This window comes from Linderina pennispora (assembly GCF_002104995.1).
Source record: "Linderina pennispora strain ATCC 12442 chromosome Unknown DL89scaffold_3, whole genome shotgun sequence".
NCBI classification, from domain to species: Eukaryota; Fungi; Kickxellomycota; class Kickxellomycetes; order Kickxellales; family Kickxellaceae; genus Linderina; species Linderina pennispora.
In genome coordinates, this window is record NW_024468251.1 from 699,168 (window position 1) to 722,188 (window position 23,021).

At 55.2% G+C, this 23,021-nt stretch overlaps 9 protein-coding genes across 9 annotated transcripts; 6 read left to right on the forward strand and 3 right to left on the reverse strand.

Moving 5' to 3' along the window:
- Positions 1 to 444: 444 nt before the first annotated feature.
- DL89DRAFT_265724 (ubiquitin-like protein) lies at positions 445 to 1,349 on the reverse strand. The gene is made up of 3 exons (XM_040886795.1): positions 1,100 to 1,349; positions 668 to 739; positions 445 to 541 (listed from the first exon to the last, which is right to left on the reverse strand). The coding sequence occupies exons 1-3, from the start codon at positions 1,317 to 1,319 to the stop codon at positions 492 to 494; spliced, it is 342 nt and encodes a 113-aa protein (XP_040745487.1). The 5' UTR covers positions 1,320 to 1,349; the 3' UTR covers positions 445 to 491.
- Positions 1,350 to 2,105: 756 nt separating this feature from the next.
- On the forward strand, positions 2,106 to 2,781 carry DL89DRAFT_107172 (TPR-like protein). Its single transcript, XM_040883059.1, has 4 exons — positions 2,106 to 2,190; positions 2,280 to 2,473; positions 2,541 to 2,618; positions 2,727 to 2,781. The coding sequence occupies exons 1-3, from the start codon at positions 2,182 to 2,184 to the stop codon at positions 2,566 to 2,568; spliced, it is 231 nt and encodes a 76-aa protein (XP_040745488.1). The 5' UTR covers positions 2,106 to 2,181; the 3' UTR covers positions 2,569 to 2,618; positions 2,727 to 2,781.
- Positions 2,782 to 4,220: 1,439 nt separating this feature from the next.
- DL89DRAFT_265725 (flagellar associated protein) lies at positions 4,221 to 4,923 on the forward strand (the record flags this gene model as incomplete). The annotated part of the gene is made up of 1 exon (XM_040886796.1): positions 4,221 to 4,923. One exon carries the CDS (start codon positions 4,224 to 4,226, stop codon positions 4,797 to 4,799), a length of 576 nt encoding a protein of 191 aa, XP_040745489.1. The 3' UTR covers positions 4,800 to 4,923.
- A 2,835-nt stretch (positions 4,924 to 7,758) lies between these two features.
- DL89DRAFT_265727 (uncharacterized protein) lies at positions 7,759 to 8,230 on the forward strand. Its single transcript, XM_040886797.1, has one exon. The coding sequence runs from the start codon at positions 7,798 to 7,800 to the stop codon at positions 8,137 to 8,139; it is 342 nt and encodes a 113-aa protein (XP_040745490.1). The 5' UTR covers positions 7,759 to 7,797; the 3' UTR covers positions 8,140 to 8,230.
- A 2,252-nt stretch (positions 8,231 to 10,482) lies between these two features.
- DL89DRAFT_274255 (uncharacterized protein) lies at positions 10,483 to 12,195 on the forward strand (the record flags this gene model as incomplete). The annotated part of the gene is made up of 4 exons (XM_040889164.1): positions 10,483 to 10,994; positions 11,017 to 11,342; positions 11,775 to 11,863; positions 12,004 to 12,195. 4 exons carry the CDS (start codon positions 10,483 to 10,485, stop codon positions 12,193 to 12,195), a joined length of 1,119 nt encoding a protein of 372 aa, XP_040745491.1.
- Positions 12,196 to 13,015: 820 nt separating this feature from the next.
- Positions 13,016 to 15,549, forward strand: DL89DRAFT_265728 (PLP-dependent transferase). The gene is given in 16 exon segments (XM_040886798.1): positions 13,016 to 13,346; positions 13,366 to 13,539; positions 13,559 to 13,645; positions 13,676 to 13,704; positions 13,741 to 13,783; positions 13,805 to 13,903; positions 13,925 to 14,076; positions 14,098 to 14,127; positions 14,155 to 14,244; positions 14,272 to 14,461; positions 14,489 to 14,545; positions 14,576 to 14,700; positions 14,728 to 14,839; positions 14,861 to 14,891; positions 14,923 to 15,233; positions 15,253 to 15,549. The coding sequence occupies 16 exon segments, from the start codon at positions 13,080 to 13,082 to the stop codon at positions 15,517 to 15,519; spliced, it is 2,064 nt and encodes a 687-aa protein (XP_040745492.1). The 5' UTR covers positions 13,016 to 13,079; the 3' UTR covers positions 15,520 to 15,549.
- Positions 15,550 to 15,555: 6 nt separating this feature from the next.
- On the reverse strand, positions 15,556 to 17,527 carry DL89DRAFT_291309 (SET domain-containing protein; the record flags this gene model as incomplete). Its single annotated transcript, XM_040890181.1, has 10 exons — positions 15,556 to 15,834; positions 15,906 to 16,041; positions 16,151 to 16,290; positions 16,340 to 16,507; positions 16,539 to 16,590; positions 16,640 to 16,756; positions 16,818 to 16,879; positions 16,932 to 16,989; positions 17,018 to 17,058; positions 17,102 to 17,527. 10 exons carry the CDS (start codon positions 17,525 to 17,527, stop codon positions 15,556 to 15,558), a joined length of 1,479 nt encoding a protein of 492 aa, XP_040745493.1.
- Positions 17,528 to 17,537: 10 nt separating this feature from the next.
- Positions 17,538 to 18,159, reverse strand: DL89DRAFT_265730 (uncharacterized protein). The gene is made up of 2 exons (XM_040886799.1): positions 17,975 to 18,159; positions 17,538 to 17,903 (listed from the first exon to the last, which is right to left on the reverse strand). The coding sequence occupies exons 1-2, from the start codon at positions 18,076 to 18,078 to the stop codon at positions 17,804 to 17,806; spliced, it is 204 nt and encodes a 67-aa protein (XP_040745494.1). The 5' UTR covers positions 18,079 to 18,159; the 3' UTR covers positions 17,538 to 17,803.
- A 714-nt stretch (positions 18,160 to 18,873) lies between these two features.
- Positions 18,874 to 19,686, forward strand: DL89DRAFT_221383 (Rcd1-like protein; the record flags this gene model as incomplete). Its single annotated transcript, XM_040884516.1, has 1 exon — positions 18,874 to 19,686. The coding sequence occupies one exon, from the start codon at positions 18,874 to 18,876 to the stop codon at positions 19,684 to 19,686; it is 813 nt and encodes a 270-aa protein (XP_040745495.1).
- Positions 19,687 to 23,021: the final 3,335 nt, after the last annotated feature.

The following is a 23,021-nucleotide window of genomic DNA, read 5'->3' on the forward strand; positions in this document are numbered from 1 at the left end:
CTATTGCAGATCTGGCCATTGCTGGCATGGTGTGTAGGGACTAGGCTGTCGTGAGCGCCTGCTCATTGTCTATACACTCGAGTCGATCCCAGCGAGTATCACACACGAGCATGTCGCAGCTGATCTGCTAGGCACCGGCCGAACAATATAAGGTGCTTCCAGACAATGGCTACGCCTCGTTGTTGATAAATATTCATTGACCAAAATTAACGGAGGGTTAGAAAACACAAGAGTTAGAAAAACACAGGAAAGAGAGGGTGGCAGCTATAACAGAAACGCAGGAGCAGGGTGCTGAGAGAAGGAGTGATGCGTATATGAAATCCAGAAGGGGTGTGGGGAACAGGAATGCCAGCCGTCGACGGCATGACACATGGGCGGCATGTCAAACAAGCCGCGGAGGCTTTGTGCCTTGCAACAAATGGTCCGGGCGGTAAGGATGACATCCATTGCCATCCCAGATACCGCGCACACAAAGCGTACAGTGCAGCTATTTAGAGGATAGTGCATGTGCACTTTGGCGCCTTGTCGATGTCCTTCTTGGCTACAGACAGGCGTAAAAAAGGGCATGTGAGAAATAATGTCAAGTCGCCGCAGACTGCATCCTGAGACAGCCAGGCGTACAGGTGATTACCAGGGATTTGCGCTGTAGCTCCATATTTCGACATACCTGTTTTCTCTGGTGCGGCCGATGCTTTGATTGTCAGGTGGACGGTCGTATTGCCGGGCTGCAGTTTGCTCTCTACAATCGAAGGACAACAGAGGATGAGTTGCATGGAGCGAGATGGTGCAAGAGCAATCAGCTGCTGTTGCGCCGATTATGAAGAGCCTGGGAAGCACCCCATTGCCTGATGCGCTGCTTGCTGCATTCGAGGTGCACTGTACAGAAGCAAGCCGGCCACTGGGTGGGAGATTGACAATGAAGAAGACAACACACCGCTTAGGCCTGGCAATAGGTCGGGGACACTACCGCAGCCCACAGGGACGCTGGCATGAAAAGCGAGTCTGCCTATTGCTCCTCATGGCGCAAGTTGTCCGACAGTGTCCAACCCCTTTCCTGGCAAGCAAACAGGGAGCTCCCTCAGTGATAGAAACAACTTACCTGCCAGCGTGTCACCGTCCTCTAGAAAATGGCCCAGGTACACTATCCGCAGGTTGCCGGGCCCGGCCGGCTTCGCATCAAAGTCCTTGGGCCAGCTCCGGAGCAGCGTCTCCTTCACCGACAGCACTGTGTCCTCGGGCTTGAACGTCAGCGACACTCGCGCGCTCGACACCATGAGCAGGGTTAGGTGAATGTCCGTGCCCACAGGTGCGCCGCTCATTGAGCTGCTCTCGCTGGTCCGGCCTGCTGCAGTGCCCGACTCCAATGGCTGCGCGTCATTGGCAGCGGCATTGACGGCCAGTGGGGTGTTCTCTGCGCTCGACATCTCTCTAATTGTATGAAAATAATGTGAAAAATATACGAAATGAAAAGGGAAAGAGAAAAGTCTCGTTAATATTTTGCGAGTTGAAATAGAGTGTGATGGTGGGAAAGGGAGAGGAGGATGAGGGATACAGGTGCATTTTTCATGGAGCGGGCGCAGTGTTGTTATTTTCCACGCGAGGGAATACGGAGCTTGTATTTCTGACGCCTGCGTGCACAGCCCCTTCCCTGCTCGACAGGATGCTGCTGGAAGGGCCAGGTTACCTTAACGAGGGGCTAATGGCATTGGCATAATGGCGGGTAATACCGCTTGCGATATGTGTGCCGCCGGAATCCCCAGCGCATAAGCCTGCAACAGGCTAGGAAAACAGTGAGCCAGCACAGGAATCAAATTAGCGGATCTGTCTATGCTGTGGCTGGCATGTAGAAGATGTGCAGGCAGGAAGCGCAGGTGCGATTACTTGTGCCAGGGCTACCTGTCCGGCTGGTGTATATCCGCCGCTCGGCTGCTGGATACCGGATACCAGTGCACAGACGTGTATATGACAAGGATATCTGCTAATTGTCCCCTACCATCACAAAATGATGTGATCTGATCTAATCTGCGAAGGGCGGGGATCTTTCGAGAAGCTCGATCGCTAAACACAGAGGTGATGTGTCTGGCCCTGACGCCCAGCAACGCGGGTGCTTCTTCACCTTTCTACCCATTTTCATTTTTCAAATACCGCCAAAAGGACACTTTCATTTGCCAGTCATTTGCCATGTCTACGGTAAGTATTACACGATAACCAGCAGCAGCAAGAGCATGCAGCATGCACGCACCCAACACCAACTGTTGCTAACTGCGCTTGCCATGTAGTCCGACGAGCTCAAGTCACTTGGAAACAAGGCCTTCGCCGCAGGTAGCCACGAGGAGGCTATCAACCATTTCACAAAGGCCATTGAAATTGACCCGACAAACCATGTTCTGTACTCGAACCGGTCCGCCTCACTCGCCTCGCTGAAGCGGTACGCCGAGGCGCTGAAGGACGCAGAGAAGACGGTCGAGATCAAGCCGGACTGGGCCAAGGGCTACGGCCGCAAGGGTGCTGCTCTGTTTGGCCTGCGCAAGTACGGCGCGGCCGTGGCCACGTACGAGGAGGGTCTGAAGCACGACCCGTCAAATGCGATGCTGCAGAAGGGTCTGCGCGATACCGAGGCTGAGCTGAAGCAGGAGGCTGAGGGCCTAGGGTTCGGCGACGTTGCGGCCAAGATGTCCAGTGCGTTCCAGGGCGATGTCCTGGCGAAGATCGCTGCTGACCCGAAGCTCTCGCCTTTCCTGGCCCAGCCCGACTACGTGCAGAAGGTGCAGGCGATCCAGGCTGATCCGAACAAGCTGCAGGAGTATGCCTCTGACCAGCGCATCACCATGACTCTGTTCTCGCTCATTGGCATGGGTGACATTCTGAGCAACATGCCCCCTGCTGATGCTTCGGAGCCCGCGGCGCAGCCAGAGAAGATGGATGTTGACGAGCCCAAGAAGCAGGCGACACCCGAGCCCAAGAAGCCCGAGCCCGTCGTTGAGGATGAGCCCATGTCTGAGGACGAGGACTCGAAGGAGCAGGCAGCCAAGAAGGCCGAGGCGGCCAAGGCCAAGGCGCAGGGTAATGATGCCTACAAGAAGCGCCAGTTTGACGCTGCGCTGGAGCACTACGCCAAGGCCATTGAGCTCGACTCGACTGGATATCACTTTCTACAACAACAAGGCGGCGGTGTACTTTGAGATGGGCAAGTATGACGAATGCATTGAGACCGCCAACGAGGCGGTCGAGGTTGGCCGCGAGCACCGTGCCGACTACAAGCACATTGCCAAGGCTCTGGGACGTATCGGCACTGCGTACAGCAAGAAGGGCGACCTGGACAATGCGATCACGTACTTCAACAAGTCGCTGACTGAGCACCGCACTGCCGACATCCTGACAAAGCTGCGCACGGCTGAGAAGACCAAGAAGCAGCAGGAGGCCGAGGCTTACCTCGACGAGGACAGGTCGAACGAGGCGCGCGAGAAGGGCAATGCGCTGTTCAAGGACGGCAAATACGCCGAGGCTCAGAAGGAGTATACCGAGGCTATCAAGCGTAACCCGAAGGATGCGCGCAACTACTCGAACCGCGCGGCCTGCCTGACCAAGCTGCTTGCCATCCCCGACGCACTCAAGGACTGCGACACGTGCCTGGAGATCGACCCGGACTTCATCAAGGCGTACACGCGCAAGGCCAACGCGCAGTTCCTGATGCGCGACTATGCCGAGGCTCTGGACACGCTGGATGCGGCCAAGGAGAAGGACACGGAGCACAAGCACACGGCCGAGGTCGAGCAGCTCACAGTCAAGTGCTACAGCGCTATTAGCGAGCAGAACGCCAACCTCAAGCCCGAGGAGGCCCTGAAGCGCGCCCAGGCGAACCCCAAGATCGCCGGACTGCTGTCTGATCCGGTCATGCAGAGCATTCTGCAGCAGATGCAGGACGACCCTCGTGCTGCCCGTGAGCATCCTCAAGAACCCGGCTGTTGCCAGCAACCTGCGCAAGCTTATGGCGGCCGGTATTGTGCGGATGGGCTAAGTGCCGTTTCTCGTTTCTCGTTTCTTTGAAGGATATCCAATAGCAAAGGCTGAAGACACTTTGTGAGCAGCATCACAAGTGCCAGCTTGCAAACGCTGGACGCTTTTTTGTTTTGCCATAGTAATGCTCTTCCTTGGCTTGGAAGCTGTAGCTGCATTGTGAATTCTGCTATCAAAGTGAATACATTGATTACATATTACAACACATGCTTCGCAACGTCTATCAGTCAGGAATATTGAGCGTGTTCAACAGCACGGGATCGGATCCGCTGGAGCTGTGGCATTTGGCCACTGGCACTGGTGCAGAGAGCACAATTGGGCTGGTTGGTGACGCCACTGCTGATGGCCCAGTGCTCCAAATAATGAGTCCCCGACTGCCGTCCACGTACATTTCCTGCCCAAGAAACCCATCTGCGTCGCTCGGAATAAAGCTGCAATACATGGTAGTGTCGCTTAAATCAATCGACCGCTTGTTCAGCTTCGAGGTACAGGTGGCAGACGACAGGGGCATTGTTCGATATATCCGCGCCTCAAACTTTGAATCCGCGGCGGCAGTGGACAACCAGCTCACTACACTGCCACTGCAGCTTGAATCGGGCTGGAACCACCTGACATTTGATCTGGCAGCCACGACGAGGCGGCTTTACGGCACGGCATACCGAGAGGTTATGCGGGTTACGGTTAACGCAAGCATATGCCTCCGTTGCATCCTGTTCAGCGACACGATCCTGGCCGAGGAGTCGATGCCAAGCGAGCTCAGGCTGTATCGCAAGCAAGAGTAGTAGAGTACACCATGCCCATTCCAGCAATGCCTGCATGTAATAAACAGTGAATGCGCTTGCATGCGGGATTGATCTTCTTTGAGGCCATTCTCAGTCGGCTCACAGCATCGCACACGAATAGAAAAAGCCCGTCCCGCCCGGTCTGGCCCAACGGGCGACGTCGAGTGTTGGGAGTCGGAGATAATTGGGGGAGGAGGGAGGAGGGTGCGGCGCACGAGCGACGTGTCTGTGGCTTGGTGAGGCACATCTCTGAAGAAATGTATCTAGACAATCGGCGTTGATGCCACAAAACAGAATCGACGCCCGCCAGGCAGCCGGCAGGTTTGTTCACCTGGTCTTCTTATGCTTGTTTGACCATTGCGCGCGAACCCCCTACTCCCTTTCAGATACTGTTGCAGCGGCCTGATAGGACGGGTAATTCGATGTTTTTACCTGTTTTTACATCTGTTTTTAACCCAACGAGTTTTTAGGTGGTGTAGAGCCAGCGATTGTCGAGTGCTGGAAGTGCGTTCGGGCAAATTCAGCCATAGGTTGAGGGCCAAATGCATCCAGGGGTGTTGGAATCCTTCACACATAACACATCCCCTTTTTGATTTTGCGCACTGACACAAACACATGCAGCGGTGCCGCGCGTGGTTCCACAGGCTACTGGGCGATTAAAGAAAAGGCCACATGGCAAGGAGCTGCCATGAGGCCGGTGTGTCTAGCAGCGTGGCCAGGCGACATCCCATGAAGGGTCCCGGTGATCTGTGCATGGGTGGGGCGCACGATATGCACGGGCACCCACTTGGCAGCATCACCAACATCCGCGATGTTCCTGGCGACGTGCCCGAGCAGATGGAGCTGGAATATTGGGCCTCGCCCGACCCATCGCACCGATCGCTTGAACCACGTCACCTCGATTGTAGCCGATCCATGGCCGGGACTGGGCAACAAAGAGGAGCGGGAGAACCGCGGCTAGGATGGCACACGGTTCCTTTAAAGGGGGAGGTCAGCTCGCTCAAAAAAATTTGCAGCTCCAAAATTTTACAAAGCACCCGCTTCTCGAGCCACCTATATAAAGCAGGTGCGATTGAGGGCACAGAAGCGAACGGCTTTGCTCAGGACAGTAGACCCGCACTCTTTCTTTTCACTCTCTGCCTTTTACCGCCTCGCTACTTGCAACTATCGCCTTTTGTTTTGGAGAAGGAGGCCCGGCCCAGCTATTCTTTGGTAGAAACCATAGGCTTTGCCTAGCAAAAAATAAAGCACAGCGCACTCTCTTTCAGTCCCCACTTGCACACCGTATCTGTCTACACAGGCAGCGCTCAACCGGACGAAGATAGTAGACTATTAAAGGGGGGTCCGTTTTCCAGACAACACCTGCCTTTGGCCAGAAACAAATATACGTCCGTTACTGCCTGCCGGAAAGCGACAGCGTCTGTTGACAACATAAAGGTTAGTGCTGAGTCGTCACCATTTCGGGGAGGCGGGCTTTTTGCTGTGCGCTGCATAGCATTGCCAGACGAACCAGACGCAAATAAATGTCGGCTGCTGTCCGCCTTGCCGCTTTTATATTTTACCTAATCCTCCCGGCTTCCTGAACATTTTGACACGGCCTGCTCCCCCTCTCCTTCTTGCACTCTGTCTAGTCGCATATTTGCGTCTATCCTGCTCCTTCTGCAGCCCGTCTGCACATCTGGTCCTGCCCAGTGTCCTGTGGCCCTTCGAGCTCCACTATTTTGAAGCATAGGCTGCATATTGCACCCCATATCTAGACTAACTCTTGCACGGTTATTTCTCCGTCCTGGCTGCATCATAGATTGCACCGCATTCGGTTCATTCGACGACATAGGCCACAAATCAGCTTTGCCAGGTAGGTGCGACCAGGTCGTGTTGTGGATCTTCTTTGTTTGAGTGGTTGCCGGGTCACCTGGCTTTTATATTGGCTCGTCCACACAGCACCGCTGCTCATGGTGGACATTGAATGCATTTGATTATCTTTGGGTGGGCCCGATTGTGCTGCCCGGGCTTGAGACCGCCCCTCTCCCTCCCTGTGGGCCGTGTCTGACTTTTTTCCATGCCTTCTGCTTTTGACGTGTGGGGGGACAGCGATTTGCAGAGCGCTGCGTTTCAGGTTTCGCTAGCCGCATTAGTTCCAGTGCAGGATGTGGGACATCATGTAATACACAAAACCGAGCTGCCCATGCTGCCATTGTCTTCAGCCTCTGCTGTGCTGAGCCAGACACTGCTTCTTCTGCCTTGGTCCCCTTTCCTGGTGGGGTGCGCTTGCCAGAGAGACGCACCTATCCCCAGTTCCGGGCTAATATGCGGGGCCCCGATCTAGATGCTGAAAGAAGCGCAATCCTGAGACTCTACGCTGCTGTTTGATAAACCGCCGTCCAATCCGGCACCCACCTGAGCGACAGCCCACTGCCTGGCCACTTTCATAGAGTACCATGAAGGGGGGCGGCGGTGCTTTAATAGCGTTTCCTGCGCAGGAGTTCAAATTGGAATTTTCCATGAATTCAGCGCAAAAGGCGGTGCGGAGAGCAGGGGGGGTCGTGTGGCCGTGGGCGCACGCAATGCTCGCCAGTGCCTGGCTTAGGCCGGCCTTGTGTACAACCGCCCTCTATTTGGCTCTATGGAGCGGGATACAGGGTGTGCCTTTTTTCTCTCGTCTCCATTCCCCAACGGCCAGCGCCCTTTCTCGCCCCTGTTCAGAACATTTGCTGGTCCTTTTTCCTCGATCGCTCTCTCATCCTGCACCCTTGCTCTCTCCCCACTTGCCTCTCGTCACTTAAATTTATGTAATATTATTTAGCCTGTAGCGCTACATTGTTTCTTCTCGTTTCATTTCTCTGCACACCCGTCGTCGCTCCCGTACATTAGCGGGCGCACTGCTCAATTCACTCCAATTCGCAGTCCTTGGTCGGCAATTCACAAACTGCAACAGCATTCGCAAACATGCCTCCCAACACACGCTCGGTAAGTTTGCTTGTATTGATTTGATCCTGCCATGTCTCCGCACCGCCACCAGATCGGCGGCAACAGATGCAGTACCCAGATCCTACTGCTTGGGCAGGTGTGGTTTTGTGGGTGTGCCACCTCTTCCTTTTTCCGTTGCCCAGATCGCTTTCGCGGGGGAACTGTGGTAATACCAGTAAACAATGGTCTGGCGGGATTGGTGTTTACTATGAGCAAGCTGCACGTCCTACTGGAGGATGGAGCTTATCAACAACATGCACAGCAACAGCGGTGCTCATGTGGTCACGGCTCAGCGCCCTCGCTGCCATGTACCTTTCTGTTGCATGCTGCCCAATGGCTTTTCCTCGTAAACCAAGACCGGGGGTATCAGTAACCCCGTTTTCCTCGTACGAATCCTTCTCTTTTCTCTAACCGAACCTGGCTCTTCCCTCACCCCGCATTATTTAGTCAACTCTTCGCTCCACCGGCTCGGACAAGCAGTCTGATATGAGAGCAGACTGAGAACATGGGTGTGCACAGCTCGCGCACGGCATCTGTTGCTTCAGCAATGGGTCGCCCCATATCAAGAAGCAAGGACGCTAATGTCCGCTCGTCCCGAACTGCGCTCGCTGCAGTCTCGCAGACTAACGTCCGCACACAGGTAAGGTTCCTTTTGTTTTGGTTTTATGTTGATGTCTGTACTGCGCAACATGCATTGCATCATGTACATGCCAACACACTATTCCTCGTCTTTTTTGGGTGTTTGCTGGCAGCCCGTCTGGTTTGCGATTGCCATGCGATATCTGGCAACCTATCAATATGCACATGAACGGCATGCAATCCCCTGTCTATCTCTGAAGCCCTCTGCGTTCCCCTCCTCGTCCAGACATCCGATGCTGTATATGGAGTACCGATGTGCTGTTATTGTCCTTCTGCTGCCTCGCAGTATGTCGTCTGCAGTCCGCCCAGGCAGGTGCAGTGTGCCGTTTTTGCCTGAACCCATGCTATTCGCCTGTGTGATCCAGTCTGCTGTTTTGGGGGGTGGCTAGACCTGGCCGAAGCAGGCCGAAGACCGATTGCACAGCGATTCTCTATGCCGCACATCCAAAATCCGTGCTTCGAGCGGGGCTTCTGTAGGCCCACAAAGAAAATCAGCATGCTGTTGCATGAGGGGCGTTCTGGCTGTGTTTCCGTCTAGAGATTCCGCCGTTCTTTGACACATTTCACTATACGCCCTGTCTGTTCCCAAGAGGGGACGGCGTGGGCTCTATTTTTGTATTTCTGTCGCCACATGCAGCTTTGAGGAGGCGCCTCCGCGTCGCCGCCAGCATCTCCGCTGGCGCAAGGAGCACAGGGCTGCTGACGCACATTGTGCTGTGCAGTCTGTGCCCTCTGGCAGACCGACCCCAGTATTCAGACACGTCGTAGCTTGCAAAAGCGGTTCGGCGGGCCTGGGAGCGATTTGCTTCATTGAAAGTCCTGCTCCCCTTTGCTAGCAAAGATTGCAATTGCGTGGTCCTCGGTGATCCCTCATACTCTAGAAATTCATACGTGGACTAGCGGCTACTCTCCCCAGAGCAGCGCCTGGCTTGCTGTCGTTGATTTTGTGCTCTGTTCCTTTTTGCCAGTTGTTTTGCTTCCTCTGCTGCCTGCATCTGCTCTTGTTCTCTATATTTACTTATTTCGCCTGCGAAGGCCTTTTAATATTATTCAGTGCTGGATACGGGTGTTGCTGCCAATACTTGCTTGTTACCCAGCCTCAAACTAATAACGTTGTGTACATATCTCTTCCTGTTTTCGCTAGAAGACCGGAAGCACAGCGGCCACAAAAGTCAGCTCTACTGGAAGGCTCCTTGCTGTCCCAGTCGCAAGGGCTGCTCGAATGGCTGTGTCTCTCAACACAAACAAGCGGGTTCCGCTGGCTCCGGTGGAGCCAGCCAAGCCTAAGGTGTACCGCGACCTGCCCACTAGCTCTGCTGCGAGTAGCTCCTCGAGCACACACAGCCAAATACCGCGTCCTGCGCCGCGTGGCGGCCGCCCCGGCATTGGCATCGCTGACCTCAAAGCCCGCACTGCGCCCAATCAAGGCTGTTCGTTCCTCATCTGCATCGTCTGGCGCGGCGCCGAAATATTCATACACATCTGCGTCTGACACAGAGAGGCCGGTCCCTCTGGAGACGCGTAAGCGGCGGGCGAACTCTGTCGACACTGCGGCGGAGCCAACCCGCAATGTGCGGCCCCGGGGTGAGTCTCAGGTCCGCGTGGTGCCTGAACAAAGAAGGCGCGAACTACCGGCGCGTGCTGGACCAAAAGTTCGAGTATCGTGTGCCAGTAGCGGTCCGCAATGCGCACACCCGGGTTGAGCCTCGCGTCCATGTGGCACTGAGCCAAGAGAGAGAGAGCTACCGGCGCGTGCTGGACCACAAATTCGACTATCGCGAGCCGACAGTGGGGCATGAGATTGAGCACCACCGGCATGTGGCGAATAAGAAGGATGAGAATGACGCGTACTCGACAACGTCGGTGGAGAGCCGGGACTCTCAGGCCACAGTCGTAGATGACCCGCCACATGCTCGCCGGATTGTGCAAGCCGGCGCGTGGGTTCACGACCCGAGAGCTTTCGCCGTTTGAGGATGCAACGCAGGCCGAGGGTGCTACACAGGTTGAGGAGGCGCCCACAGCCAAGGAGAAGCACGACTGGGATGATCTGGATGCTGATGACGCAGATGACCCGATGATGGTCTCCGAGTATATCGAGGACATTATCGAATATCTGCGGGATGCTGAGCCCAAGTACTTGCCGTGCACCGAGTACATGAGCAAGCAGAGGGCGCTGACCTGGGACATGCGGCGCATCTTGGTCGATTGGATCATCCAGATCCACTACAAGTTCCGCATGCAGCCCGAGACGCTGTTCCTGGCAATCAACATCGTGGACCGCTTCCTGTCGAAGCGGCATGTGGCCATGTCGAGGCTTCAGTTGGCCGGACTCACTGGTCTGCTGATCGCCTCCAAGTACGAGGAGACGACCACACCGCACATCGATGACTTCATTTTTCTCGCTGGCAACTGCTACACAACGAAGGACGTTATGGCAGCAGAGGTATACATGCTAACCGCGCTGGGGTTCGACATGGCATATCCAAACCCAATGACGTTCCTGCGGCGCGTGTCCAAGGCCGAGCAATACAACATCCAGACGCGCACCATCGCCAAGTACCTACTGGAGGTTGGTCCTGATCGACTATCGTCTGATGGTGTTCCCGCCCAGCCACGTCGCTGCAGCGGGAATCTGCCTGGCGCGGCGCATGCTCAGGTCTGGCAAGTGGGATGCGAATCTGCGCCATTACTCTGGGTTCACCGAGGGGGAACTGCAGCCATGCATTGACATCATGGTCAGCGCTTTGCTCCACGCCAAGGAAAGCGAGTTTGTGTTCAAAAAGTACACGCACCGCCGGTTCCTGAGGGCCAGCCTGTTCTGTCAGGATTGGGTCGCGCGTCACGGCGACGAGTTTGATCTCGCCGACCTGCACATCCGCACATTTGTCGCCGCATCTGCTGCCGCTGCCGCTGCCGATAGTGATGCTGCCAGCGAGGGTGAGGGCTTTTATGGAACTAGTCCGTTCCACGAGCCCATCCGCCCGTCAGCTAGCTCTTCCTCGCAGGCCTAGCGTCTGCTAACATTATCTGCGTAAATAGTAAACCATTTTCAAAAAAAAAAAATAATAATTCGTACTGCATAGGGCCATTCCTTATGTCTCTGTGTTGTAGAGTAGGATAAGCTCTATATTCGAAAATGCTAGACGAAGGAAAAATACGCGGCAGTTCGCTCAAATACTCGCGCTACGGCTTGCGCAGCCGCCGCAGCCATCATCTTGGACAACCGTCCTTCAGTATCTCTTACAACGCACCCATCTGAAAGCCATCAGTGTGGCTCTCGCTAGTCCCCTTAGAACATCTCTGAAGGTGTGTTGTTGGGCATCAGCCACTCCCAGCTCCGCGGCGGCTGCCACTGCGCTGCGGCTTCAGTCATCAGCCCAAGTGCACTGTTGACTGCATTTGCCATCAGCACAGCATCCGGCACGTTGTCTCCCTCATTGACGAGCGACACGCACACAGTTAGCGGCACATTGGCGTCCAGACACATGCGCGCCAGGTGCTTGGTGACGCCGGCTGAGTGGAGGTGTGCGAGGGCGCCCTTCAGGGCGTCTTGACTGTCCTCTCCACCCGCCGCCTCATGCAGATCGGTAAGTGACAGAGCGCGGAATCTCGCTGCCAGTTCATCCTCGCCGACCGAGATCGTGCGGATCTGGGGGCCGTCAATCAGCTTATCGGTACGCAGCGCAGCATCACTGCTGGCCAGCAGCACCACCTTGGCAAACCTGCCTTGCTTGATGAATTCGATGAGCTCTTGCGCAAAGGCTCGGTGGTGGTGAGGCAGGGGCGGTGACCGCTGCTGCAAGATCGTCCACTTTCTGTCAGGCGTCTGGTATACCTCTAGTGGAACCGACCGTGTGCTTGTCTGGTGGTCAAAGCCGGCGGGTCCTGACAGCGGTATAAGGTGGACAGTGTCAATGATGCCGATGCGCGGCAGCCGCAAGGTGTTGACAAACAGGTCGATGCTGAGCTGGGGCACGTTGCCGATCGACACTGCCGGGAGAACCAGGATGCTGCCTGCTGTCGAAACGTCGTCGGCTGTTGTTACAAAGGTCATTGCAGCCAAGCAAGTAAATAAAAAAGTATGGAGTAATTCAAGGAGGGAAGCGAAGGTGAGCTGCACCTCGTTTTTTCTCTCGCTGACGTAGGCCGCTCGCAAGCCCTGGGCATAGAAAGACGCGAGCGCCAGTGATCTCCAGAAGATTACGTGGGTTGATTGATCTATGCAGTGTGCGCACGGTTGATTGCGGATGTGACCCACCACACCAGGCCGTCGAATTCGGCACTGCCGGCATCGGGTGTGTTGGGCGCCGGCGACATTTCCACAGCTACAGTTGCCCAATGCGCAGGCGCAATTGGTCGCACGCACCAAGGCGCATTGCGAAATGGGCCTATAGAACGGAAGTCGATCACATTTGTTTCTATACTCGTGACAAGCAAATGGAAAATGCCTTTACTGCAAAATCCCCGCCTCGTTCCGTTTGCGCAGGCGTGCAGCTGTTACAACAGCCCTTCGTCCTGTGGCAGAGAGGGGGATCCTGTAGTCCGTCGTATAAATAGCGAGGGACATGAGGGGCAAGGGACATGTGGCGACGTGCAAGACACTGCAAAGAGGCTTTTGTGTTTTTCTCTCTCAACTAGCTCATCCACCCTGTACTTTTACCACTCTTTTTTAATATGGCCACTGACTGCACAGCACCAGTCGATGACTACGGCGGCCGACTGGACGCGATTCGGCACACAGACTACCCACAGCTTTTCTCTGACGGCACTCTGCGGACTGTGTACCTGGACCATGCCGGCTCAACACTCTGCTCTGCGTCGCACGTGCGGAACCACACCAACATGCTTCTGACAAACATCCCCGCCAACCCGCACTCGCGGCATGAGAGCTCGCAATGGACGCACGCAAGGAATCGAGCAGGCGCGCGCCCGCCTTCTGCAGTTTCTGGGGGCAAGCGAGAAGAGCTATGCGGTGGTGTTCACTGCCAATGCGACCGCAGCAATCAAGCTAGCGGGCGAGCTGGCACCCATGGACGACAAGGGCATTTTTTGCTACACACAGGAATCGCACACCAGCGTTGTCGGTGTGCGCAAGCTGGCTAGTAACAGGGGCATCGGCATTGTTCCAGCCTCAGTTCGGCGATCTCGACCAGATACTGGCACCAGAGAATACAAAGGGCACGAGTCTGCTGGCATACCCAGCACAGTGCAACTTTTCAGGCCAGCGATTCCCGCTGACGGTAGCAGGCAAGATCCAGAGCCTGTATCAGAGGGACGGCTCGGACGCGCATGCGCCGTGGTGGGTGTTGCTGGACGCTGCTGGCTTTGTATCAAGTTCGCCGCTCGCGCTCGACGACCTACCCAGCGGTCCAGACTTTGTGGCCCTGTCACTGTACAAGATCTTTGGCATGCCCACTGGGCTCGGAGCTCTGCTGATTAAGCGATCGTCGATTCCGTTCCTGCGCCCCAAGCAGTACTTTGGTGGAGGAACCATCGGCGTGCTGGCGTTTGATACGCAGTTTGAGGAATTCCGCGCTGACGCCGAGGCCCGCTACGAGGATGGAACGCTAAACTACATCGACATTCTCTCGGTCAACCATGCCATTGACGCATACACAGCAAACTTTGGCTCGCCAGCAGCCGTGTCTAGACATGCCCAATCGGCCACACAGTACGCGATGGCCAAGCTCAGGGGGCTAACGCACTCGAATGGCATACCAATGTGCGAGATTTATGCCACTGAGGACAGTGGCCAGCAAGGGCCCATCGTTGCCTTCAACATGAAGGACCCAAAAAACGACTACATCGGATACTCTGAAGTTGAGCGCCTCGCAGTGCTGTGCAAGATCGCTCTACGTACAGGCAGATTCTGCAACCCAGGCGCTGCGCAGAAATGGCTCAATCTGTCATCATCCGACCTGATCCGGTATGCATCGCTTGGAGTCGTGTGCGGAGACGACAACGACGTTATTGAAGGCAAGGCTGTGGGCGCCTTGCGCATTTCGTTCGGCGCTATGACTAGCCAGGAAGACATCGACATGTTTGTGGGCTTCCTGGTGCGGCATTTTCGTGACTATGCCAAGACAGTCAACGCAGCGGCTTCAGCAGGGATTTCTGTGGACTCTGACGCCGAAACCAGGGTTTCTGAAGCTGCCAGCGACGACTGCGAGTTGCAAGCAGCAGCCTGTGTCGAGGTAGACCAGCTCATTGTGTATCCAGTGAAGTCGTGCCATGGGTACACTGTGCCTGTCAACACGCCATGGGATGTAACCCCGCATGGGCTGCGGTTTGACAGGTGCTTCATGGTTATGCGCGAAAACAGTACGATTCCGATGCAGCAGAAGCGGTACCCGCGCATGGCACTGATCCGCCCCCAGATTGACACGCAGAACGGCGCACTCGTACTGCACGCCAAGGGATTCAGCCCACTCGAGGTTAGCCTGCATCCAAGCGAGCTCGACCTGGAGCACATCGAGTCGCGCGTATGTGGAGACCGCATGGACGTGTTCCGCATCAGCTCGCCCGGCAGTCTCTGGCTGGCTGTCTTCGGTCCTCTCAGTCCCCTGCTACCTTGCCTGTGAGCCCACTCTGCTCATATCTGGGATGGCTGACGGCTCCACTGTACTGCACAGCCTGGAGCGCCGCGACTCTGCGTGCTTTGCGCGGACACGGCGCGGCGACCTATCGTTTGCCAACGAATCGCAGATCCTGCTGGTCACCCGTGAGAGCGCGCAGCAGGTCGAAGACTGGGTGCTTGAAGAATCCGACCTCGAGAATGCAAAGAGCAGGTTTGGTCCTACACAGTACCGGCCCAATATCGTTGGTCAAGTCTGTGGGCTCCAAAAAGACCGCGCGGATTGCGCCATTTGAAGAACTCAAATGGTCGCAGGTGTCGATTGCAAAGAAAAAATTCCAAGTTTCGGGTCCATGCCGCCGATGCCAGATGATTGGCGTCAACCAAGAGTCAGCACAAGTATTGAAGGAACCGTACGCAACGCTGGCGCGCAAAATGCGCATCAACGGCAAGGTCGTGTTTGGCATCTACCTTGATTCGCTGGCCGGCGACACTACGGCAGCGGCAATCACGGCCGGGTCTTTGATCCGCATAGACTAGGTTTTATGTAGTTGTAATGAATGTCGGAAATACTCTCTAGTTGAGCTTGGTAACTGCTTTCTTGTATGTCTTGACACAGTTCTGCAGCGTCTTGCGCTCGTTCGCCCTCAGCTGCTTGACTGTCTCCCACCGCTCCAGCTGCGCCAGATCCGTGGGCTTGGCCCCCAGTGCATTGTCATTGCACATGCTTAGCCGCTTCTCGGCCAGCATGTATGCGGCACGGCAGACCAGCGAGACAGATCTCTTCTTCATAAGCGAGTCCTTGTTGGCCGTGACGGAAGGCGGCAGCGACAGAGACGCCAGAATCGAGCTTGTCTTGGAAGGTGCTCCAGAACTGCCGCATAAGGGGGAGATAGTGCAGGAGAAGCTGCATTTCAGGATGTCACCTGGGTGAATGCAGCCTCGTCAGAGAAGCCCAGGGATAGGAGAACGGCCAGAGACAGGCTCGGGTGGCCGGGCGCATCGATGGAGAACCTGGGTGGCGTCTTATCCTCCTCCTCCTCATCCGTCTTCACTATCCTCCTCCATCATCGGGATATCCTCTTCGTCCATATCCTCGATATCACCGTCCTCCTCGTCCTCCATATCCACTCCATCCTCAGCATCGTCCTCCTCCCCTCCTCCTCTTCACTCCTCTTCCTCCTCTTCCTCCTGGGCCATAGCCCGATGTCTGATCTGGAAGGACTCGGGGTATTCAGCAATGAGCTCGGCGACAGCCATGGCGCGATCCTCCGATACAGCAACCTTGAATGCCTCAAGGACATCGTCGATCTCCAACAGCACTGAATCAAACGGGTTGCCAGCGTCGCAGAATCCATACCGATGGAGCAGGTATGACGACCCACTGCTCACCGTACGTGTTGAATACCTCGTTGTTGGCACGGCACGGCTGGACCACAACCATATCCAAAGTATCAATCCACTTGCTCTCGTCGTCATCGTCGCTCTCTTCATCGTCGACTGTCCATGTTCTCGTAGTCAGAGTCGGCTCCGGCCATGGCAGCATCGTCATCTTCGACATTTCCGCCGTTGCCTTCGGCCTCAGACTCAGGGATCCTCGACCACGTTGCCCTTGTCGTCGATCAGCAGCGGAAGCTCCTCCCCCACCTCTTCATCAGACTCGTCATCGTCTGATTCCCATTCTTCGGCATCCTTCCTCATCATCATGACCATGGTCATGGTCGTGGCCGTGGTCGTGACCATGGTCATGGCCACCACAGCACCCATCATGATCGTGCTCGCCACCTTCGCTATCCTCTTCCTTCTGCTCCAGACCGTCCATATGCTCGCAGCCGAACGCCTCACCACATAGCGGACACACCATCTCCTCGCTCTCAATGTGCACGTTCTCCCCGGCAGTCTTGTGGTTGAATATATCGGCAAACGGCACCATCGAGTTGTCACGATGGAACGTCAACCATGAATGCCCTAGACGACACCAGACTCGTGACATCCAGGAACTGCTCGAAGCTACTCCAGTTCCACGCCATTCTCAGACCGGAACACGTACGGATACTTGCTCACCACCTCCTGCAGTTGCTCAAAGTCGTCGCGGAGGTTGGCCAGATCGTGCTCCACCCACCTTGCCCACATCTGTTCCCTCGAGCCACGCCTTGGCCTCGTCGTTCCACAACAGCGGAATGTCCGCACGCCGGGGCAACGACTGCAGGTAGCCAGACCATGGGCTGTCGGCGCCCAGCGACATTTCGTAGATCACCGAGATACACAATGCCAGGCTGCCGCCCAGCTGCTCGTCGTCAAAGAGGTTGGCGAGCGGGCTGGTGGCAGGAGAAATCACAGCAGCCTTGGGATTCACTACGAGCGGCTCCTCGTCGACCAGATCGCGCCGTGCCAAAACGCCAAAGCCGTCAGACACAATGTTGCCGTGGGTCTTGGTCGCTGTGCGCTCGACAATCTGGATCGCCTCCTCGTTGTATGTCACCTTGTTCTCCTTGAACCAGGCCAAAAGGCGCTGGAGCTTCTCTGAATTCGACAGGGTGCCTGACATAGTGTTGGAAATAGTTTCTTTTTTGAAGGACAGCGGGAGTACAAGCGTGTTTGGCCGCTTGTTGACAGAGAGAGAAAAGTTTTAATCCAGCGCATCGGGTGATGACGGCGTTAATCAGATAAATTCCGGATCAAGTAGCCGCGCCTGGAGTCCCTCTCGCTATCTCTGCGTGTAAAAGCAATGTGTCGGCGAGGGGGTCAATACACTCTACCACAGGCATAGGTAGCAGGCCACGTCTAGGCACGGCAACGCACAGCTACTCTCTGGTAATATCTGCTAGATTCCGCCTTCCAAGCCATTCACATCGCTGTGCGTCTTGATGTCGACATATGAATCGCCCTGCTGTACAAGCTCGACCGACGGGACTCCAGGACACCTACACATATGTACCGCATAAGCATTGTATGCACTAGATCGAGCTCCGGTGTTGGCGCTTATGTAACCTACTGCTTGAAGAGCCGCTCGATCGGCCGACACACGATGTATTTGCCACGCTTGCACTGAAACTGCGTGACCTTGGCCAGCACACACTCTTTCTTTGGGTCAGGCATTCTGCCGAGGTATGCAGGAAGCGAATTCGAGATATGATGTTATAGCACTGCTGTCGCGCGCCGCCCTCCTCTGCCTAGAACGGATGTAGAACAGTAACCCCTGCACCGCTATGGCCATCAGTTTTACCTCTCACAGCGTGACTATTGGCAGCCGCTGGCACAGCCAATCACACGCGATGCCTGCTGGCCCAAGGAAAAACTCCGGGACTGAACACGTCGGCGCACCATCTATAGGCGAGGGCTTTGTTCCATTTTCCCCTCCGCCTTTTTTTTTTTTCAGCATTGAACCATCTCGCAATCTTTTAATTTACATTACTCGTCGCGTGTTAGAACCGGCTACATTCACAGAATTCCCGTGATTCCTCTCCGCTTGCCTCCTCTCACCAGTCCAGAAAAGTCGCGTAGAACAAAAGGGCCACAGGTGTATAATTTGAAAGTCGGCTCCATCGGACATTGCGCTCTTTTTTGCCAGCCAAGAAGGAGCTACGCTTAATAGAAATGAACGGTGGAAATGCAGTTGCAGGGTCACGGCCAGCTGCTGGCGTAGTTTCGCAGGGCTACGGCTATGCACCTCAGCACGCTGCAGCCATGTCGCAGGCTGGCGGGATTGATGCAGCTGGGTACCAGAACCAGGCATTCTATGCACAGCTAGGTGGACAGCCAGGCTTGGACGCAGCAGCTGGACTCAACCAGATGGCCAGCATGTATGCGGCAGCAGCAGGTATGCCAGCCAATACCTCGGCCGGCGCACCAATGGGCATGGGCGGCGCCAGCGCTGGCGGGCAGCAGGTGATGATGGGGTCCGACAACGAGACGCTGTACAATCTGATGATCGACTTGTTCTCTGCAACGCACCGCGAGGGTGCACTGGCGGAGTTGAGCCGGAGGCGCGACCACAACCCGGACCTGGGCGTTGCGCTGTGGAATGCGTACGGTGTGATGACCATCCTGTACCAGGAGATTATTGTTATTTACCCGCTGCTCAACCCGCCGGCGCTGACCATGGCTGTGTCGAACCGCGCATGTAACTCGCTGGCGCTGCTGCAGCTGGTGGCCACGCACGAGCAGACGCGCATGCAGCTTCTCAAGGCGAACGTCCCGCAGCTGCTGTACCCGTTCCTGAGCACCACGAGCCGCAACAAGCAGTACGACAATCTGCGTCTGACCAGCCTGGGCGTCATTGGCGCCCTGGTCAAGTACGACAACCACGAGGTGATCAGCTTCTTTGTGGCCACCGAGTTCCTGCCGCTGTGCCTCAAAATCATGGACATTGGCAGCGAGCTGTGCAAGGTCGTGGCCACCTTTATCTTCCAGAAAATCATCCTCGACGAGGGTGGCTTCCAGTATGTCACATCGCACCCGAAGCGGCTGCGCACGGTCCTGGTTATCCTCGACAATGTCATCGGCCAGATGGTGACTGCGCCATCCGGCCGCCTGCTCAAGAGCGTGACCAAGTGCCTGATCCGGCTTGCTGATAACCCGAAGGCCAAGGAGGAGCTGCAGGCCAACCTGTCCGAGCACCTGAGGAACTCGACCTTTGCGCAGGTGCTGGCGGAGGACGTTGCATACAGACGCCTGATCTTCCAGCTGATGGCCAAGCTGGCCTAGAGGAGCGCCGGCGACCCTGGCACCCTCTCTGCTCCTCTTGCCTTGCTCCCCTTGTGTATTTTCGACCTTCCCTTTGAAAAAAATTCCTGTTCTTTTGTAGACCTACATCTTTGTCGCACCTCTCTCGCACCCCTCTTCCAAATACATGGGATCCACACCTCGCATGCGGTAGCTGTCTCCTTGTGCCAAGCACCGAGGGCACGCTGGCGCAAGCACGCTCTTTTGGCCACCGGATGGACCAGTCACTAGTTCCTGCCATGAGAAGGCGGCAGCAGCAGAGGGGATCTGCCCCCTTGCGTACATAAAGGGAGCAGTATGCACAATGTGGTGCAATGGATTTGCCTATACTGTCAAACAGCCCCGGTCACCCGCTGCTGCTGCCGCCGTTGCCGCTGCCACTGTCCTCCCTTCAAAGGGTGATCAGCAAATTAAACTTTTGCCATCCTCTCTGCCAGCCAAGCGCTGCGAAGGCAGCCCAGTTAGCAGCTGGCTAGCAAAGGAGTTCAGTCGCTTTTTATAATGCATGCAACGATTTTCCGCTGTCGAGCATGCCGCGACACACAATGCTGCTCATGCACCCTTTTATTTCCCCTACACCGCCAGTCGAATATGCAGGCGACCAGATTTGGTCTAATGAAATCCTGGCTCACGCCTAACTTGTCGCTCTCACAGTAGAGTGCGAATAGCAGGGTGGGGATTGTGGTTACATTTGTTCTGCTGGCAACTACGGCACGGTGGGGAAGTAGATCGTCTCTTTGCTCTAGCGAGGGCGGGAGAGGGGAGATAGACCGGCTATCCCATGCGCGACCTGTGAAGAATAAATGTTGCAGGTTGGCCGTTACCTGAATGGCACCTATTCCGTTTTGGTCACTATAAAACCATTCCACGAGCGATGGACAGGAGGCGCGTAAATTAATTGCAAAGGCAAATCGCTAGAACCGAGCCATCCGAGAAAGGGCTTTGGCTGGCAACATTCACTATTACGTACTAGTTATGCACGTCGTGTGCAGGCCATCCGCTGCGTGGCTGGCCTGCTGTTGCACCTCGAAGCGGGGATAGTTCGCTGTTTGTATGCCAGAAAGGCGATGTAAAGGGGTATTCATCAATGGCCTATGTTTATGTTGGAACCCATCCGACCACAGTCTCATTGGGCCGCTAAAGCCAGCTTTACAGGTGAGGCAAGTGCGAATATATACAATGGTCTGGCTTGACATTGCAACCGCGAACATTGGTCAAGCCAAAGGACGGCGGGACCATTGCGTGGACTGGTTCACGGTTGCCACTGCAGGCTATATTTATTCAACAAAGGGAGCCGGGCTAGTGCACCTCTATGGTTTTACTGAACCTGCAAACGTCTGGTACATGCGGCAAATGGGTCTGGGCAGGCGATTGAACGCGATTGCCTTTTTTTTGCTCAGAGAAACGGTGCGCAGCCAAACCGCAGTGTATCTTTAGGCTATGTCTTGCACCATTGTTCTCTGAGGACTCTTGCTGTGAATATGCCCGGCAAATAACTACAATGCTGTTACCCCCTGTTTGGGGAGCTTTTTGAAACGAACAGCTTGGCTTACACGGATACACAGATAAATTGCTCGTTTCCCCCACAGCAAAGACAGCCGTGGCAAGTGGGAAAAATCAGGCGCAGCTGTGACGAGCAGGGATCGGCTAGTATGTATTTTTTATTGTATTCTCGGTGCGTGACGTGCATTAATTGCTTTTCTAGTGCCGGTTGTTTTTATAAAGTTGTCCGCCTCTACCGTGTACCAGACGAAAATAAGACTTTCTTACCAAGGGGAGAGCAAGTGCAAGCGTCCACGGCCACAATCAATGCGCACAAGAGCTGGCTAATTAAAGTGCAACATGGAGGTACCGTCACCATGTCAGAAAGTCTTGGAATGTCACATACCAGTGAACGACTCCGTGTAGCGGACAATACGTGCAGTGAGCGGCCGGACTCGTAGCATCCCTTGCGTTTGTTTGCTGTCACCCGGCCTCACACATATTGCCGATGCCTGGTGGATAAATACTCGGCCAAAAATGGAAAGTACAGGTCATTAGAGGCGCTTTCACGCGGCAGCCGATCTAAAAAACACATACAGCGACAAGGCTGGCAACCATACATAAAAGTGCATGTTTTCCACCTCCTGTTTGCACAAACTAGGGATAGGTGGGTTGCATCTGGCAATAGGGGTCCCCAGAGCGTTGCCCAAAACCAAATAATACATCCGCTCCTCGCCCTGGCTGGAGCCCTCGGCCGCGCATCCCATCAGCATAAAGCCATCCTCAGCATAGGACGCAAACAAGCGGTGCATTATTGTTTCGGTTTGTTTGCCTGGTTTTGTCTGCACCGCTTCTCGGATCTGCCGGGGGTCAGGTCTAATGCGCATGCACAGTCTGTATTGTCCTGGCTTAGGGGAAAGGGGGCTATGCAGTGCATGTAGACAGAGGCAAAGGGCGCTTGGCATTAAGCGTGCTGCTGGCAAAAATGCCGGGTAGCTCTCCCTTTTTCCACATTTCCCGATACCGCAGGTCATTGTGGTGTCATGCCTGAGCACTGGCAACTGTATACTCCACGGATTCGCAAGCCGCGTGATGCTGCGCTAGGTGCCCTTGTCCAGTATGCATTACGGTGTACAGGTTACATTAATTGGCCTTTCTAGCCAGCAATTGGCACAGGCGAGTACTTGGCGTTTCCCCTGCCGTTCTGCCGACAACCATGCTTTTGTCAGCTTTGAATATAAAATAGATGCTCTCCCGGGTCGGAGATTGAATAAAATTATTTAAAATAGACCAATTTACGCAGGCACGCATATATGGCGTTCCCAACAGGACGACTGTGGATAAGACAATCCCACGCACTTTGTCTTCCACCGGGGCGAACATAAAAATAGAGCGAGGGATTTCAGTAGCAAGCTAGTCTTGCCACTCAGGATACATGGGTTAGTCGGTGGGTGATAGGCCTCGCGCAAATTGATATTCTACACCAATTGAATGGCACAGTATTCGAACCAGCAGCGCCGAATGGGCCACGTCCATGCATATGGCGGGTCTGTTCATGGTTGTCCTGGACTGGTGGTCACATTCCGCAATCACCGATGACGCACATTCACACATACCAGCGAAGAGGATCCGCGCCAATGGTGAAGGCGTGTTCTATTTTAAACCGCGGCCACAGCAGCTGCCGCTGTTCGCATTATCACGAATAATGCAGACTAGACCCGCCAGTCCAGCTTGCAAGGCTTACGTATGATCTGTCCACAACATCTGCGAACAGGAAAAATCAATGCTGCCGAGGCTGTTTAAAATAGACAAAAATCCCCATCCCCCATCTTGGC

What these genes read in the sequence shown, in the direction of transcription:
- DL89DRAFT_265724 (XM_040886795.1), bottom strand. Translation starts at nt 1,319, where the DNA reads ATGAGCGGCGCACCTGTGGGCACGGACATTCACCTAACCCTGCTCATG. An exon ending in GGACGGTGACACGCTGGCAG is followed by an intron (nt 740 to 1,099) that starts GTAAGTTGTTTC and finishes CTTCGATTGTAG; the next exon opens with AGAGCAAACTGCAGCCCGGC. An exon ending in GGCCGCACCAGAGAAAACAG is followed by an intron (nt 542 to 667) that starts GTATGTCGAAAT and finishes GCCTGTCTGTAG; the next exon opens with CCAAGAAGGACATCGACAAG.
- DL89DRAFT_107172 (XM_040883059.1), top strand. An exon ending in GAGAAGACGGTCGAGATCAA is followed by an intron (nt 2,474 to 2,540) that starts GCCGGACTGGGC and finishes AAGTACGGCGCG; the next exon opens with GCCGTGGCCACGTACGAGGA.
- DL89DRAFT_265727 (XM_040886797.1), top strand. Translation starts at nt 7,798, where the DNA reads ATGTCTCCGCACCGCCACCAGATCGGCGGCAACAGATGCAGTACCCAG.
- DL89DRAFT_265728 (XM_040886798.1), top strand. Translation starts at nt 13,080, where the DNA reads ATGGCCACTGACTGCACAGCACCAGTCGATGACTACGGCGGCCGACTG. An exon ending in TCGGACGCGCATGCGCCGTG is followed by an intron (nt 13,705 to 13,740) that starts GTGGGTGTTGCT and finishes CTTTGTATCAAG; the next exon opens with TTCGCCGCTCGCGCTCGACG. An exon ending in ACATGTTTGTGGGCTTCCTG is followed by an intron (nt 14,462 to 14,488) that starts GTGCGGCATTTT and finishes GACTATGCCAAG; the next exon opens with ACAGTCAACGCAGCGGCTTC.
- DL89DRAFT_265730 (XM_040886799.1), bottom strand. Translation starts at nt 18,078, where the DNA reads ATGCCTGACCCAAAGAAAGAGTGTGTGCTGGCCAAGGTCACGCAGTTT. An exon ending in ATCGAGCGGCTCTTCAAGCA is followed by an intron (nt 17,904 to 17,974) that starts GTAGGTTACATA and finishes ACATATGTGTAG; the next exon opens with GTGTCCTGGAGTCCCGTCGG.